Here is an 18,131-nt window from a genome sequence, read left to right as displayed (position 1 = left end):
GAAAATACTGCGTTTACGCGGGTTTTCTGTGAGGGCTGCTGAAGACTTGACGAAACTCTTACCTAAATCTGGCAACCCTGATCTTAAAACTGGTTCTGACAGAGTTTTCTACTGTCAACTACACGACACTCATTATAGCCAAGAACTGTTTGGGGAAACCACGCGCTTTTAAAGATAATGAAATATACGTTGTTTAATACGTCTAAATTAATGTCGTACACAAAAGTATCAACATTATCAGCTATAGTCAGGGCACGTTCTGATAACATCAGAAGAATATGCTTGTCTCAGGGGAGATTTCGGTCTTCGGTCGCATCTACGCAACCTAAAGAGGTTGAAGGAGGGAAAGAGCAACACGTTGATGGCTGCAAGGTAGTGAAAGCTGTTCAGGCGGATCTGATCAGCCAAACTGAAAAGGGCACAGATGGTCCAACACAGAAGATCGCAATAGACTTTGATAATACTCGAGAAGCTTACAAAAGTAAAGATAACATTGAGTTGCTTAGAAGTCTATTGGTCTTCAAGCTTTGCACATTCGACTTCCTCGTTGACAAGAACAAGGAGGTAGGCTAAATAATATTGCTTTGGTACATTCCTTTTGTTAATGTGTTGTTTGTGTAGAACTCTGGAAAAAAACTAATAATGTTTTCCTTTTAACTTTGTTATACAATATTAATAATTTTTTTTAATAATGAGCCAGTGTTGCACCTTTTTCTCGTTATGCTGTTTTAATTTTGTGGTTGCACCTTGACTAAATGCTGTCCACAACCTTTTCAAAATGTCAAGGACCCCCAAATATAATTTGACCCTTAGCTACTACATTTGTATTTCCTTAAATGGTAATACACAAATAATGCAATGTCCTGTTATTTATTTTGCTATTTGGTATGCTACCTGACCAAAGTTGGATCTAACTATTTGGGCCCCTGCATACGATTTGTTTCGGGGTAATAATCATTATGTCTGTCCTTCTTTACGGAGCCCCAATTTGGAGACACCTGTCACAGTAGTAACCTGGGCCTAATATCAAACCATTTAATATGAATCTTGTGAACCAGATCATAGAGGGATTCAAATAAAAGCAATACTAACCTAGCTGGGTGGTTGTGGATTTAATTGAGTTCATAATTTCCTCTGTCCTCAGTTGATGGACCTCAGTAAGAAGGTCTTTGGCCAGCAACTGTTTGAAAGTCTTATGAAAATGACATTCTACGGACAGTTTGTTGCTGGTGAGGACCACAACTCCATTAAGCCTCTGATCCATAAGAACCAGGCCTTTGGCGTTGGTTCGGTCCTAGACTACAGTGTGGAGGAGGACCTGACCCAAGAAGAGGCAGAGAAGAAGGAGATGGAGTGAGTAGTCTCTGTCATCCCAGTCTGATCACACTACTTTGGGCCCACATCTTCTACATCCATACATTATTGACTGGGGAAAATACATTATTTGTTACCATGTGCTATAGAGAATACATGTCTGTTCCATTTTTAATGGCCTCGAATGGATTGTAAACAATGCGTCACTTTAAGCATCTGATGTTGCCCAACACCGCCCACCATTGGTCAGTTTAGACAGACCCCTCTCGTCTGATTGGTTGTGCTAATGGAGCTCATTCAGCCACAGTTTTCCAGTCCCTTTTGAGAATGTGGTCACATGAGGTGGATTGAGAAAAGCCAGTCCTGTTGGGTTACTTGATGTACTCTTTCAATGGGCACCCAGGGAGTGTTATGCAATATGTTTCAGGAAAAAACCCTTCCCTTCTATGGTTAGGGATTTTCTTACAGACTAACTATACACTCATTCAAGCATGGTGGAACACTGAAGAAGCTCCAATGAATATCCCAATTAAAGTGTACATTTCAAGAAGGGGATTGATTGGTGCTCTGATATAAATAAATGTTAACTGATCAGTTGTGCATGAACTTAGCTTGAATATTTTAATGTTGAACTGTTTAAAATTCCTAACTGGAAAGTTCCTTTACAAAAGTTAAATCATAGTGCAACACAAACTACTACTAACAAGTTCTGATCGTCAAAAAAATTACACAACAAATAACTCTGTTTTAGCAGCTCTTTACAATGCCTTCAGAAGGTATTCAGAACCCCGCACTTTGTCCACATTTTGTTGTTATATAGACTTTATAATTGATTACTTATTTTTGCCATCACTCTGCACACAATACTCCATAATGACAAAGCCAAAACATGTTTTTAGAAATGTTTGTCAATTAATAAAAATAAAAAAAACGAAATATCTCACACATAAGAGTATTTGTAGAGGTGCATTTGGCTGCGATCCCAGCTTTGAGTCTTTTTAGGTATGCCTCTATCGCACCTGCAAACCTGAATCCCATTGATGCTTGTAGATCCTTTCAAGCTCTGTCAGATTGGATGAGGAGTGTTAGTGAACTGCAATCTCCCGGTCTGCCCACAGATTTTCTATTGATTCATGTCTGGGCTTTGACTGGGCCACTCAAGGACATTCACAGACTTGTCCCAAAGCCACTCCAGTGTTGTCTTGGCTGTGTGCTTCAGGTTGTTGTACTATCTACAAGCACCTCTTTGTTGTTTTTTCTGTTCATTATTCCCTCAATCCTTCCCCTTCACTGTTGCTAAGGATCCCCATAGCATAATGCTCCAACCACCATGCTTCACTCTAGGGATGGTATTAGCCAGGTCATGACAGGTGCCTTGTTTTCATCCAATGTGGCGCTTGGCATTCAGACCTAATAGTTCAATTTTGATCTCGTCAGACCAGATTAGCTTTTTCCTCATTCTCTCAGTTCTTCAGATGGCATATCATATGCCTTTTACTCAGGAGTGGATTTTATGTTAAGGCCCGATTGATGTATTGCTGCAGAAATAGTTCTCCCATCTCTGCTGAGAAACTCTGAATCTCTGTTAGGGAGGCCATTGGTTTCTTAGTCACCTTCCTAAACAAAGCCCTTCTTGCCCGGTTACGTTGTTTAGCCATATACCAAACTCTACAAAATAATCTTGGTGGTTACATTCTTCTTACACTTTACAATGGTGGAGCCCATTGAGATTCTGAGAACTAGTAGTGCAAAATCATTTGACCATACAAATCACCTAAACATAAACATCTATTTACAAATGGTGTATTTTTAGCTTTTTAGAACTGGTCAGTAAACAGAAAATAAAAGGTCAAGCACAATAATCCATTAACATAATTTAATAGGGTATAATGTTGTAATTCACCTGTCATCCTCATGTGTTACAAAGGACATGTTTTGATTACGTTTCTGAAGTCCATGTTTTTTCAAACCTTTGGAATCAACTGAAGGATGTTCAAACTTCCATTTAAATTAAGCAGTTAGCCAGTGTATATATTAAACTATTGATAGCATTATTGTAATCGCAGTAACAACCAACAGCACAGAAAGATCAAAAGCATTGAGCTAAGACAAGCCCGATTCTTTAATGTCATTCAGGGTTGCTGCAGTTCTAGACAGGATCTTGCTGGATTAACCTAGACCATGTGTGATGGACTGATGTTTTGAAACAGCCTCCTTGTGACTCAGTCAGCACTCCGTTATCTGAAGTCCACGACTGCACAAGAGATCAAATAGCCGGACATTTGCACTTCTACAAACGACAGCCTCCCCCGTCACGCTGTGCGGTGGCAATACCATAAATAGTACGGTCAACATGGCTCATACCCTGAAAAAGGTTGTGAAACACTGACCTCGACTTGATATTAACAGCTTCTGGTGATAGTCTTTAGTGGATGATCGTGAGCCATGAATTTATGAGTCATAGTGAAGTTCAATACTGGGACTCCAGTATTCCCCTTACCATTCAGCATGCATTGAAATGGTTTCCAACATCATGTATGGTACTGAACATCTGGACACTTTCAGTTATTAGGTTATATGTTTATGTAGTGGTGGTTGGAATAAATTATCTCTGATGTCATGTTCATTTAGTGTTTCTTTTCTTATAGCGCCTGTGTGTCCGAAGCTGAAAAGGAAAGCCCAGGTGTGTATTTGTTGACTGAAACAGAATAACAACAAAACATTTGTTTTAATTAATTTGCTTGGTTTTGATTTTGCATTTTGTTTTGATCAGTTTGTTTTTCATACATTTGTTAAATTGCCAGCTACAGAACACTTTGAAATGCAAGAGTGCAACCACGGTAATCTTACTTGACAGAAATTATGTATGAAACCATCTGGTTGGAGGTAGTCAGGGGGAAACCCTTTCACATAACATTTTAACGTGTGTGTTAAAGCAGTGGGGTTGCATTGCCAACATATCTGTAACATGAGGTTAGTTTCATAATAGTTGCATGGTTAAAGGAACTGGTTAGATCTGGATTTAGTCTAGAGGCTGGGAGAGGAGTTGGTATGCATGTTAACTAAACCACAGAGCAGCTGACCCTTGGTACTGCATGTTCTGGGCCTCAGGGTTCTTCGCATGCATCATCTTAAATCAAGTGCGTATGGGCTTTCCATAGCCTAATAAGCTTATTTGTTACCAAGAGGCACATGTTTGGCTTGTACTTGTAAAATTATACTGCTGTCACTATTGTTCTTTTTTTTTTTAAATATTGGTCAAAATGTTTAGGTAGTGGTGTTGACGACCAGGGGAATTATCTAGAGAACTATCAAGTGTTCTGTGAGGGTATAACCTAGAGAAACATCAAGTGTTCTGTGAGGGTATAACCTAGAGAAACATCAAGTGTTCTGTGAGGGTATAACCTAGAGAAACATCAAGTGTTCTGTGAGGGTATAACCTAGAGAAACATCAAGTGTTCTGTGAGGGTATAACCTAGAGAAACATCAAGTGTTCTGTGAGGGTATAACCTAGAGAAACATCAAGTGTTCTGTGAGGGTACAACCTAGAGAAACATCAAGTGTTCTGTGAGGGTACAACCTAGAGAAACATCAAGTGTTCTGTGAGGGTACAACCTAGGGGGAAAATGTTATCCCTTGCTGATTTTGTATGTTTGCCCACTGACAAAGAAATGATCAGTCTATAATTTTAATTGAAGGTTTATTTGAACAGGGAGAGACAGAATAACAACAAAAAAATTCAGAAAAATGCATAAATATTATAAATTGATTTGCATTTTAACGAGTGAAATAAGTATTTCATCCCCTGTCAATCAGAAAGATTTCTTTTATACAGGTAAAAATCTGATATTAGGAGCACGCTCTTAAAGGGAGTGCTCCTAATCTCATCTTTTTTCCTGTATGAAAGACACCTGTCCACAGAAACAATTAATCAATCAGATTCCAAACTCTCCACCATGGCCAAGACCAAAGAGCTGTCCAAAGATTTTAGACCTACACAAGGCTGAAATGGGCTACAAGACCTTCGCCAAGCAGGTTGGTGAGAAGGTGACAACATTTGATGCGATTATTCGTAAATGGTCCCTCGGTCTGGGGCTCCATGCAAGATTTCACCTCGTGGAATTGCAGTGATCATGAGAATGGTGAGTAATCAGCCCAGAACTACACAGGAGGATCTTGTCAATAATCTCAAGGCAGCTGGGACTATAGTCACCAAGAAAACAATTGGTAAAACACTACGCCATGAAGGAGTGAAATCCTGCAGCGCCCGCAAGGTCCCCCTGCTCAAGAAAGTACATGTACAGGCCCGTCTGAAGTTTGCCAATGAACATCTGAATGATTCAGAGGAGAACTGGGTGAGACTGTTGTGGTCAGATGAGACCAAAATCGAGTTCTTTGGCATCAACTTAACTCGCCATGTTTGGAGGAGGCGGAATGCTGTCTATGACCCCAAGAACACCATCCCCATCGTCAAACATGGAGGTGGAAACATTATTCTTTGGGGGTGTTTTTCTTTGGGGGACAGGACAACTTCACCGCATCAAAGGGACAATGGACGGGGCCATGTACCGTCAAATCTTGGGTGAGAACTTTCCCTCAGCCAGGGCATTGAAAATGGGTCGTGGATGGGTATTGCAGCATGACAATGACCCAAAACACACAGCCAAGGCAACAAAAGAGGGGCTCAAGAAGAAGCACATTAAGGTCCTGGAGTGGCCTAGCCAGTCTACAGACCTTAATCCCATAGAAAATCTGTGGAGGGAGCTGAAGGTTCAAGTTGCCAAACATCAGCCTCGAAACCTTAATGAATTGGAGAAGATCTGCAAAGAGGAGTGGGACAAAATCCCTCCTGAGGTGTGTCCAAACCTGGTGGACAACTACAAGAAACGTCTGACCTCTGTGATTGCCAACAAGGGGTTTGCCACAGAGTACTAAGTCATGTTTTGCAGAAGGGTCGAATACTTATTTCACTCATTAAAATGCAAATCAATTTATAACATTTTTCACATGCGTTTTTCTGGATTTGTTTGTTGTTATTCTGTCTCTAACTGTTCAAGTATACCTAACATTAAAATTATAGACTGACCATTTATTTGTCAGTGGGCAAATGTACAAAATCAGCAGGGGATCAAATAATTTTTTCCCTCACTGTATAACAACATTTTGTTATTCTGACTGTAGGCATTGACCACCGCGAGAAGAAGTACAAGGCTCACCGTCAGTTTGGGGATCGCCGAGGGGGTGTGATCAGTGCCAGGACATACTTCTATGCTGATGAGGCCAAGTGTGACAACCAGATGGAGACCTTCCTGAATTGCATCAAAGCCTCAGGTAAGCACGGAAAAATCGATGAATCCAACAATTCAATGCATTTTCAAATTATTCCTTGAAAGGGCAGTCTCTTTTGAAGATTGAATAAAACAAACATTATTAGATTAACACAGTGGTTACTGCTGCACTAAATGTAATGTTCTGTCTTCGTTATGCCTATCAGGGGGGGCCTCAGTAGATGGATTTTCTGCCATTAAGATGACGGCCCTGGGACGCCCCCAGTTCCTGGTGAGATAAACTGTCAGACTCTTAGCCCCTACATTTTGTGAACACGACAGTGCAGGTTTTGTGACCTTCCTCCTTCTCCGCTATACAGCTCCAGTTCTCAGAGGTACTGGTGAAATGGAGGAGGTTCTTCAACCTGCTGGCAGCACATCAGGGGAAGTCTGGCATGGATGCACTGGAGCAGAAACTGGAACTGGGACAGCTGAAGGTGGGAGTTGACAGAAGCAGCAAACCAAGTGGAAATGAGTGTGACTGATGTCAAGGATGGGACAGTTGGCCAAAAGACTACTGGCGTGAACATAATATTTACTATCCCAGCTATCATGAAGTTTGTATATAATTTAGCTATTTATTAATTAAATCACATTCCCTAAAACGCAATGAGTGAATATACTTTATAGGTGCTTATTTTGACGTTAGTAGCGCATGAGAAGTTGTGACTTCAGCAAAATGGTGTAATATGTTTTAATTATTTTCCCCGCTAGTGATTTCCATTTTAAAATGTTTAGTCGTTAATTGTTTTTTTCTTGAACACCTTTTGTTTTCTGTAGGAGAGTTTAACCAAGCTGGGGGTTGGTAATAAAGACGACATCGAGAACTGGTTTACTGGAGAAAAATTGGGCTCATCGGGGTAAAATACAACTTGCCTGCAATGCTTCATTAGCACACAGATAACGTCACACACAATGAATAGTATGTATGTACAGGACTAGATTTGACTTTCATGTTGTTCCCCAGAACAATAGACCTTCTGGACTGGAATAGCTTGATCAACGACAGGACATCCATCTCAAACCTGCTCGTCATTCCCAACTATGAGGTGATCTGGTTAATTATAATGCTCTCCACCCAACGTAAATATTAACACAAAAGCCCTTGAAAATATGTAGTTGTTCATCATCTTGATCTTATAATCAAAAAAGAATTCTATGAATCTCTTTGATTAAAAATTGTTAAAACATTTAGTTAACAATTATTGGAACTGCTGCACTTCAGAGTCCTTGGTCCTGACTTCTGATCTTTTGTCAGCTCATCCCAAGTGCTTTCAGTGGAATTTAGGTTAGGGGACTGTGATGGCCATTGCAAAAGTTACTATTTTCATTTGGAGGTATTCTTTGGAACGTTGTCCTGCTGGAAGACCCCAGTTTTAGCCAGATACAGACAGATTTTGCCATCAGTATCCTGGTGATTGATGGAGTCAATGTTGCCGTGAGTCTTACAAGTTTTCCAGGGCCTTTGGAGTTTAGCCTGTGTGTTACCTCATATTTATACCCCCGTGCAACAAGACATCATAGACGACCACCTACGAGTTCCTGTAAACTTTTTGGAAAATATGTCAATTCCATTTTGTTCATAAGATTTTCTAGAGGTGCCAGTAATTGTTGTATCCCACTACAATGTATGGGGAAAATGCAATTGTTTTATGTATACATTTATTTTGTTGTTCAGCTAAAAGTTTATTATTCGTTTCTTATAGACTGGTCAACTGGAGCCTTTGTTGAGTAAATTCACAGTTGAAGAGGAGAAACAGATGAAAAGAATGCTGCAGAGAGTGGATGTTCTCGCCAAGGTAGGAATTTACTTGAAATCAATACATGGTAATGTTAGCTAACTTTGTTTTACAATTAAGTTTGTTTTCAACAGCATATTGACCCTTACAAATGAATGGAATCATTCATTCACTGGAACATTTTACAGGAAACATCTCTTACTCTGAGCCTTTGCTCAGTGAGCCGGCCATAACTGAGTTCATTTGAGATAACCCTTTTTTCTGTCGTTGTGTTTGTTTTTACACATTTTCCCATTGATGTATTTTTTTTGCATTTTCAGCAATGTGTCATCATAGCTGGGAACGGTTTCAACTCCCTGTTTGAATTGTAGTTGCCCTTCAACAGGAACAAACTGTATCCAAAGTCTGTTTGCTCTTAAGTGAGTCTCTATAGATAAAAAATACCTTGCTCCCTAGAGATTGCATTAGCTTGGCTGGACTACATAGCAACAATGGATGGGTTGTGGTCAATTGGCAATGACCAAATATGACAAAATGCACTGAAAGAAGACAACTTATCCACTGGAATGATTCCGGATATCCAGACAAATGTCTGACAAAGACAACCTTCAACACAAAGGTTAACCCTGGAGGTTCGCTGGGTTATAACTGACTGTTAGCGGCGATTCAGTTGTTTTTGATCATTTTATACCAGCATGCAGTGGGAAATGGGGTGCGGCTGATGGTGGATGCTGAGCAGACATATTTCCAGCCGGCCATCAGCAGACTGACCCTGGAGATGCAGAGGATTTTTAACAGGGAGAAACCCATCATCTTCAACACCTACCAGTGCTACCTCAAGGTCAGGCCTCAACGAAACCAACTGTAATCATGACAGCTTTTTATGTAACACCTTTCATAACGATTATAGAACCTGGGGCTTATAATCTTAAAGAGGTTTTCCAAGCTTCCCGTATTCAACCTGTAACCTAGCCCAACCTAGAATATATGACTTTCAGCCATGTGTGTTTTTATGAGAACACAAAACTTGGAATGAGAATATCTGTTAAGAGATATGCCTTATGTACTCTTCTTGGCTGAATATTACAAATGCATTCCTAGTCTTTTAAATCCATATTAGTTTCACACAGGCCTAAGGAAACAGTCAGGTCCAAAGCAGTAACCATTTAGGAGAAAAACACATTCATAAAACGAAAAATAAGAGTGTGATTGTGTTACTTATCTACCACGATATGGATTTTATTGGATTTTCTCACACACGAATATCACACGTTCTTGTGACAAACATATAGACCCTTTAAGTGTTATGTACCAAGTGGCTTGAATGGCAATATATGTTTGGTTGGCCGTAGGGCTAGGTCACATGCTAACAGTCACACTTCCTCAATATAAAAGGCCATATCTTTTCCGAATCAGGATCAAAGTGCTACGTATGTTTTAGTTATTCTTTGCCAATGAATTGCTCAAATAGTCTTTCATGTAAAAAAAAATCTGCTTAGTAACTGAGTCACAGCATGTATTTGTGTTTTAATGAGATGTATAATGCAAACCATTATAAAATGCATTTTTAAGCACTTTTGTGTGCATTATTGGTCTAGCAGGCTTTGACTGCGGGGCCAACTTAGGCCATATTTTGGATGCAATATTTCCTCATAATAACATGTTGTCAGGGAACAGTTACAGGTTAATTTACATGTGATAACAGTCTTGCTTCATGATTCAATGGGTCATGAAGCCAAATGGTTCAGTCATAAAATGCAACACCATTATGTAAAATATGATTTGTTGTTACCTTATTGGGTATCAGTAAAGGTGGTACAGTATATAGATAACTGAGGCCACACTTAACCATCTTGGAAAAACCTATTTACAAGGATTTAGTCCATGAACAAATCTTGTTTACAAATCCAACCTTGGAAAGTAATATCACATTTCACATTCATGTCATTTAGCAGATACTCTAATCATTGAAGATAGCTGGGTGAAACAACCACGCAATTCAACTGTAGTAAATATACCTTGCTCAGGAAAAGCAGTGCTGGAAGGGAGAGAATAACAAATAACAGTGGAAACTGCAAGCCTTCGTTCCCAAAAGCAGTGATAGTTTTAGAGGTTTCCTGAAAAGGTTTGTTTGTATGTATAGCAACACATGACTGGTTCAAAACAGTGCATGATGTAACGGTCAGTGACGTGTTACGACCACAGGAAGCCTATGACAACGTGTCAGTGGACGTGGAGCTGTCCCGGCGTGAGGGATGGTACTTTGGGGCCAAGCTGGTGCGTGGAGCTTATATGTACCAGGAGCGGAGCAGGGCGAAGGAGATCGGCTATGAGGACCCCATTAACCCAGACTACGAAGCCACTAACCGGATGTACCACAAGTAAGGCCCCTTCTTTGCTCCCGGGGATGTTTCCATGTTGTCTCCGCCCCTAATCCTAGCCATCAGCACTGTGGAAATTGCTAAACTGACCTATTGTAAGCTTTACTTTTAGTATCTATTTGCCTGAATATGGACGCATTATTACGTTATTAGATCAGTTAAATGGATTATATAATGGATTATTCCCACTTGAACCTCTGTAGGTGTTTAGAGTTTGTGTTGGAGGAGATCAACCAAAACCGAAAGGCTAATGTCATGGTGGCATCTCACAATGAGGACACGGTTAAATTCACCCTGGAAAAGTAAGACCACCCTCTGGGCTTTTTTCATATCACGAACAAGCTAGACTGGTTTAGGGTAAAACGTGTATAACACATGCAACAATTTACAAGAAAACAATGTATTATATGGATTTTTTAGGAACCAAATGTATTATAAATACAGATCCTTTCATCAGTGATGTTTATTATTGAACAGTGTTATTTTTAAATATTTTCATCATCCCATCTGTGTTTTGTCTCTGCAGGATGAACGAGATGGGGCTGTGCCCCACAGAGAACAAGGTCTACTTTGGACAGCTGCTTGGCATGTGTGACCAAATCAGTTTCCCACTAGGTACAGTAATATCAACACCTGGTATTATAGACAGTTACTTAGTCAGCGGGTTGATTGTAGTCCAAGATAATGAATGTTGTTTACCGTTTCGATTAGATTTCTTATGAGGATTTTTACAGCCATAACTGCCCTAGGCCTCCATAACAACTGCCCGTCTCCATAGATAGCTTTCAAACAAATCAACCTCAAGGTCCCAAACATTCTCATCAGTCACCTGATATCTTACCACATCATCTGTAGTGTGTAGGTCAATTGGGTCTCACACCGCTCTACTTATACATTGTCCTTTGTACATAATGGAAAAAATGGAGAGACTAATAAATCAATACTTCCGATGTTATCATGTGCTCGTGTGAGACAAATTTCCCAGTTGTTGTTGTTTTGGCTTCTCCAGTCATGTACCATGTCTCACATTCCCTCTCTGTGTCTGAGAACAGGCCAGGCTGGGTTCCCAGTGTACAAATACGTCCCGTACGGACCAGTCAACGAGGTTATCCCCTACCTGTCTCGCCGGGCCCTGGAGAACCGGGGCATAATGAAGGGGTCCCAGAGGGAGCGGAGCCTGCTATGGAAGGAACTCAAACGCAGGTTCCTTAATGGACAGATCCTCTACAAGCCTGTCTATTGAGCTCCCTGACAATGTGGCACCATGCCCCTCTGAAACATTCCAATATCCAGGCCGAACCTGGCCTGGACACAGTGGGTCAAATCCCCATGTCTTTAGAATGGACAGTAGGTAGGTGTATCTAGAGATATTCACCTCTGCTCTCTTCTCTATTCATTGCTGCTGAAAATGTCCTCATTATATTCAGTGCCTTCAGAACGTAATGATCCCCCTTGGCTTTGTCCACATTTTGTTGCATTAGATCTTTAAGTTGGATTTGATTGTCATTACTTGTCGGCCGTCTACACAGTGTACACTTGTATTTTCTGAAATGAATAACAAATAAAACAGATAACTTGATTACAAAATTATTCCACACCAAGTCAACATGTTCCATGCACATTTGTCGGCAATGACCACTGTGAGACTATTTACGAACATCTCTAAGAGCTTCGCACACCTGGATTGAACAATATTTGCCTATTGTCTTAAACACTCTTTAAGCTCTGTCAAGATGTGTTGATCATTGCTAGCTCGCCATTTAGTTTTTGAGTTTTTTAAGATTATGTTCTTGCCAACTTAATCCATTTAAAATTCAGACTAAGACACACATAAACATGTGAAAAAGTCAAGGGAGTTCAATACTTTCTGAATGCACCCAACCTGTATGTATGGGAGTTTGTACGCTAGCTCAAGTCTTTACTGAGACTGCTTTTACTTGTCTTTACTGTGGTTCCTCTACCCAACTGCGTTATACATTAGCATGAACTATTTGCCTAACAGGGATGTTCCACCTTGGTACTTACCCACAAAAAAGTATGTTCTTCTCCAACTCCGTCAAAAGTTCTTCCTGTTTTAGAAGTACCCACTGGGCAGAGTGGAGAGGACGCCATAAGGACCATAGGATAAAGGGCGCACAGGAACAGCAGGATGTCATAGTCTTGTTATTTCTAGTAATGAGCCACAGGGTGATTTTAGTTTGAGTGGATGGCTGGGGGCCCGGAACATAATTAGCACCTGGCATCCCACTGTTTGCTTGCCTCTGAAGCTTAGCAGTGTTGGTCCTTGTTGGTCTGCTGGAAGTGGTGTTGGAGAGCCAGTAGGGGCAGGCTCGCAGGCCCTAAGAAAACAACTGTTTTGTTGCCAGCCCCTGCTCTAGAGCTTAAACGATTTAAACCAAGAATGTGTTCACTGCCTCAACTTGGTGCGCTTGAGATTTGTTTCTTCATAACTGTTATACATACAATATGTAACCGTTCGTTTCAATCTGTGAACTGTTAAATTAAAATCTTGACTAAAATCTTAAAACGACAGTTCACGTTTGGACCATCGATTCTTCAGGAACATAATTTATAAATGCCGCCTTAGTTTAGTTTACCTCTCAGACTTCATCAGAACTAAAAGTACAAGGTTATTTCACTCCAGTGCTTGTACACAGTAAATGTAAACAAGCATTTTATTGCTTAAAAAATTGTTAAAACCTGAACTTGATATCATGGATGGTCAGTCTTCTCATCCATAGCTCTGAATTTCAGAGGTTTATTTTGTCCTTTAGCTTTTTACTGAAATGGGTTGTGCAGCTACTGACTGCTGCTTTAATTTATTGCTGCTTTGGGACCTGTCTTTATTAACTATGGGAAGAGTTGCCCTTTCTGTTTTTCTGAACTCTGGATAGTTGGTGGCCTTTTTAAAGGCATTTTGTAAATAATTTGCTCATGTGATTTTTTTTGTTGCTTTGATGCTGTTATCAAACTGATCACATGTGTAACCCATTAAATACTTAATGTCTTTCACCACAAGAACATTAATTCTACCAGTAAGTGTTTGGTTTAATACGAAGTTGGTTATGTCATCAAAACACAACAGTGCAACAATCAGTTTGTCAATGACCAAACAATGTCAGACACATTCAAAATGACTATTTGAAGTGCTGAAGGTTATCTGTTACAGTTTATTTCCCTGTTTTCACATTGTTTCCCCTATGTTGTCCAGGCACATGGACAGTTGCTCATTGGTCAATGATATTGCACCAACTCTTGCACCTGATTTATCGACAGATGTTCTTGTGATGGTTCACAGATACTCAGTTTGTAGTTATGACCCTGACCAGGGGCATCTGATTTACTCTTCTGCCTTGATGTCTGTCTTGTTCCATTTTGAAAGACATTGCCAGTGTTCATGATTTATAGCTCCGGAAAGATTTTTGACCACTACCTTTTTCTTTCTTTTCCTAAAAGTTGAAAAGGAAAGTTTTGAGTGAGGAACAGAAGCGTTCAATTTGCGGTGGTCTCTTAATTTTAACCCTGTGTGATTGTGTACTTTTCAAACTACACGTAGTAGGGGAAACAATCTAAAATATATACAGTATATTCACCAAATGATTGAGTGATGATCAATTAGGAACAATGAGCTTAGTGATAATGAACAATGAATGAAATCCCATCAAATGTTATGCGTGTAACAATGTATTTGAATGTGAAACATGTCTTTCTAGATGACACACCAATGTTTGATCTTGTTTGTTGTATTCAGTCAATGTCAAATGGGTTTAGAGTTTTGAAAAAGGATTGATGATCTATTATATTTTTTATACTCAGAGTGGTGAAATATTACCACAGACTTGTGTGAGTAGTACCAAAGTCACAAAAAAAACTGTAACTATAAATAAAGTAATAAATAAATAAAATAAAAATTGATAACAAGCAAGAAACACTGATAAATTATCAACAGCACTGAAGCATTATACAAAAGTGTCTAACCTGGTCACTTGTAGTTTACATAATGAGTGCTGACTTAATGAAACAGATATTTTGAGTTCTCCCTTGTGTTCTGTTACAACATGTTTTTCCCTCTAGACCCTTTATGGAGATTGTTATATAAGATAAAATAAGTCTGATTATGTAACTGGTTACTGGAACCAATTAGTGTGAAGAGTACACATACCATGTTTGGGCTAGCTAAAATGATGATTTGCCCAGGCAACCATTCATGCAAAACATTACAGGATGCATGTGATGTTGTCATCTTTGGCTTATGACGCTCCCGCGTGGTCAAAACTTTAGGCTGTCTCACACCAAAACGTTTGTATGACATCTAGCGATTTGGAGCTGACAAAAATATACACCTGCCAGATATTTTCCTTCTCTGTAATCAGATTTATTTGTTTAAGCTACTTTTCTAGATGTGGTTCTAGGCTTCAGACATTAGACCAAACAGGGCAGACATAATACATCTGCCAAGGACAGCATCAGATGGTAGAAACAGTACAAAGAGACATTATTCTACGTCCGCACGGCATTACTAGATGTTCTATGGCATTCAAGCATTTAAACAATATGGCACCAAACATGCACTGGCACAGCTTTGTCATAATAGTTTCAGTGAAGCGCATGGGGGGATACCAATTCGAATCATCTCCAGTTCTGCTGTATCATCATATGGCAACCTTAATGGGCAAGGTGTCCTTGGTAAGACTGCACACTCAGCCATGGCAAAGGTGTTGCGTACCCCTGTGGTTCAACTCATTTCTCTATACTAAATCTGCAGTATATAGATTGATTAGGAGATGGTAGGTTTCAGGGGCGACAGATTATGACAGATTAAACAAGGCAGACAGGGCCATCTGAGTGATGAATGAGGGTAAAATGGGATTCGCCTTATGATTTGCAGATGCGCTAACAAATGTGTTTTTGAGCTTGTAACGTTCTGTAGTTGTATTGTACTTGGCAAGATGATGGTACACTGTCTGAGACCGGCTATAATAGAAGTGTCAAAAAACAGACCACATGCTTGGGCAGAACAGCAACAAAAAACAACATAGATAGCTGTGAGGAAAATGTAAAGTGTAAAGCAAATTGCACAAATTTTACTGTGAGATTTCTCTGGCTGAAACCAGGTTACTTCACAAGGAATTTGGCATTTGTATCTCAGACATTGACCAGAAAGATGAAGGCCTAGAATACCCTATGTTCCCCAAACACAATATTTCTGTTCCCTTCATAATGAGCATATTCTTGAGATCCAATTAGACATTAATTGAGATTATGTAAATTATAATGGCAAGTTACTGTATTTTATTTATTTATTCATTTTCTGGTATGGTGCTATACAACCACAAGATGTCAGTCAAGTCAAACTAGAAGCTAGTGGATTCAGCACACACACACACACATTTGTTTTTTCATCCTTGTGTTGACCTGAAACACAATATCCCCTGACCCAAAACTTAACTTTAATCTAACCATAACCTTTATGCCTAAAGGTAACAAACTTAGCTCTGAAACCTAACCCAAGACATACCTGGTAATACTTAAACCTAAAAAGAACCCCAATCCTAACATTGTCATGCTTAACTGCATTTTTCCTAAATCTTACCTCTAAGATGGAAATAATTCAGAAATATTAAAACCTTCAGATCCCCACATGTACACAAACACCTTGACCACACACACAAATGTTGATTCATTGTGGATTTCGAAGTCAACCAACTGCCATAGGATTGTGAGTTCATGGTCATTAATCGTAGATTCTCTTATGGCTGTGCAACAAAACCAGCTGGCAATTCAGAAAGTATTCATTTTCACTTTCTCATAGACATATTTTTCATGAATGTTCGCTATCAGTCTACACACAATACCACGTAATAACAAATGAGAAACACATTTTTAGACGTGTGCCAATTTATTTACTTGTTTGGAACTTGTTTGAACTTGTTTGGAGTCCACTTTTGGCAAATTCCATTATTTGGACATGATTCATGAAAGGCACACACATGACCATGTGTATGGTCACACTTCACAGTGCATGTCGAAGCAGAAACCAAGCGGAGTCCAAAGAAGTCTCCATACCTCTCAGAGAAAGAATTGTGTTGAGTCACACATCTGGGAAATGGTATAAATTATTGCTAACGAGTTTTGAAAGTCTGCTGGAGCACAGTGGCCTCCATTATCGTGAAATGTAAGATATTTTGAACCACTAACACTTTGGACACCCGGCCAAACTAAGTAACCACGCAAGAAGGGTCTTGGTCAAGGAAGTGACCCAATGGCTACTCTAACAGAGCTTAAGTGTTTCTCTCCAGTTTCACTGGTGTAGTGGCTAGCTGGAAGCCACTCCTGATTTAAAGGCATATGACATGCCAACTGAAAGACTCTAACAGCATGAGGAAAAAGATTACCTGGTCTGATGAGACCAACACTGATTAGTAATGCACGTAAGGAAGGGAAAAAAGCTGGATACAGAGGATCAAACGCATATATAAGACCATCATCCATGGTCCTGCTGTATCTGGAACAATCACACGCAAGTGGAGAGAATGCTGGCGCAGCAGGCTGCCTCTTCTTCCTTCCCGGCAATGTCAAACTTTCTTAGTTATATGTTGGTGCGTGTACTGTCTTTTTCTTTTCTGAAATAAACAAACAAACAATCGCTATGGAGTCTGATCTCCTACCAGATCTCTTAATTCTCTAATTCCATTTTTCGCCACAGGCCTCGACTCCAATCTCGGTCTGGTACAGAACAAAGAAGCAAGTCTGGGATTCTGTTCGTCTCTGATGTGGTGATAACTCCTTGGAAGGTCTGTGTACTACCTAACTGAAAGTCTGCCTCAAGGTTGTGTTTTCAAGCTACCAGCCTGGCTTCTCAACAACATTGTGTAGATCCATGTATTTCTCTGGTGGATTACTGTCTACTTGAAATGCCTTGCTGAAATTCTCAATAGCAGAGCTGCTACATCCCAGAGCAAAACCGCTCCCCCAGTCCTGTTTGCTAACAGTGACATTTTCCACCGACCAAGATATATTCACCATGTATCACCTTATCAGCTATAAAAATCTCTTCTCAGCTACTAAAACATCCTTCTACTCTGACATCATCAACTCTGGAGCAAAGTCTACAGTCCTCTTCTCCACAGTCGACCATCTCCTTCAGCCCCCTTTCAACCTACCTGCAGGCCCCTCCCCAGAACAATCCAACAAGTTCCTTACAATTCAACACAAAAAAATCTCAACATCCAACAACAGGTTGTAAGTACAACCATAAGTAATGGTTGTACTTACAACCATTACCTCCTCAGATAGCCTGTCTTGGATGAAATGTCAGGAGGATCAGTCAATACCACCTGCCTCTCCGACTTCATACCAACCACTGAAAA

At 40.0% G+C, this 18,131-nt stretch overlaps 1 protein-coding gene across 1 annotated transcript; it reads left to right on the top strand.

The window, feature by feature from the left end:
• On the top strand, positions 1–13,782 carry prodha (proline dehydrogenase (oxidase) 1a). Its single transcript, XM_010898955.5, has 14 exons — positions 1–564; positions 1,145–1,353; positions 3,963–3,997; positions 6,496–6,645; positions 6,809–6,873; positions 6,962–7,078; positions 7,422–7,501; positions 7,609–7,690; positions 8,348–8,440; positions 9,075–9,221; positions 10,586–10,761; positions 10,965–11,063; positions 11,288–11,376; positions 11,814–13,782. The coding sequence occupies exons 1-14, from the start codon at positions 178–180 to the stop codon at positions 12,002–12,004; spliced, it is 1,920 nt and encodes a 639-aa protein (XP_010897257.1). The 5' UTR covers positions 1–177; the 3' UTR covers positions 12,005–13,782.
• Positions 13,783–18,131: the final 4,349 nt, after the last annotated feature.

Source organism: Esox lucius, chromosome 14, assembly GCF_011004845.1.
Source record: "Esox lucius isolate fEsoLuc1 chromosome 14, fEsoLuc1.pri, whole genome shotgun sequence".
Classification (NCBI taxonomy): domain Eukaryota; kingdom Metazoa; phylum Chordata; class Actinopteri; order Esociformes; family Esocidae; genus Esox; species Esox lucius.
Note: the sequence above shows the minus strand (reverse complement) of the source record. Positions and strands in the feature narration are given on the sequence as shown.

What these genes read in the sequence shown, in the direction of transcription:
- prodha (XM_010898955.5), top strand. Translation starts at nt 178, where the DNA reads ATGAAATATACGTTGTTTAATACGTCTAAATTAATGTCGTACACAAAA. An exon ending in GAAAAATTGGGCTCATCGGG is followed by an intron (nt 7,502 to 7,608) that starts GTAAAATACAAC and finishes GTTGTTCCCCAG; the next exon opens with AACAATAGACCTTCTGGACT. An exon ending in GTTAAATTCACCCTGGAAAA is followed by an intron (nt 11,064 to 11,287) that starts GTAAGACCACCC and finishes TTGTCTCTGCAG; the next exon opens with GATGAACGAGATGGGGCTGT.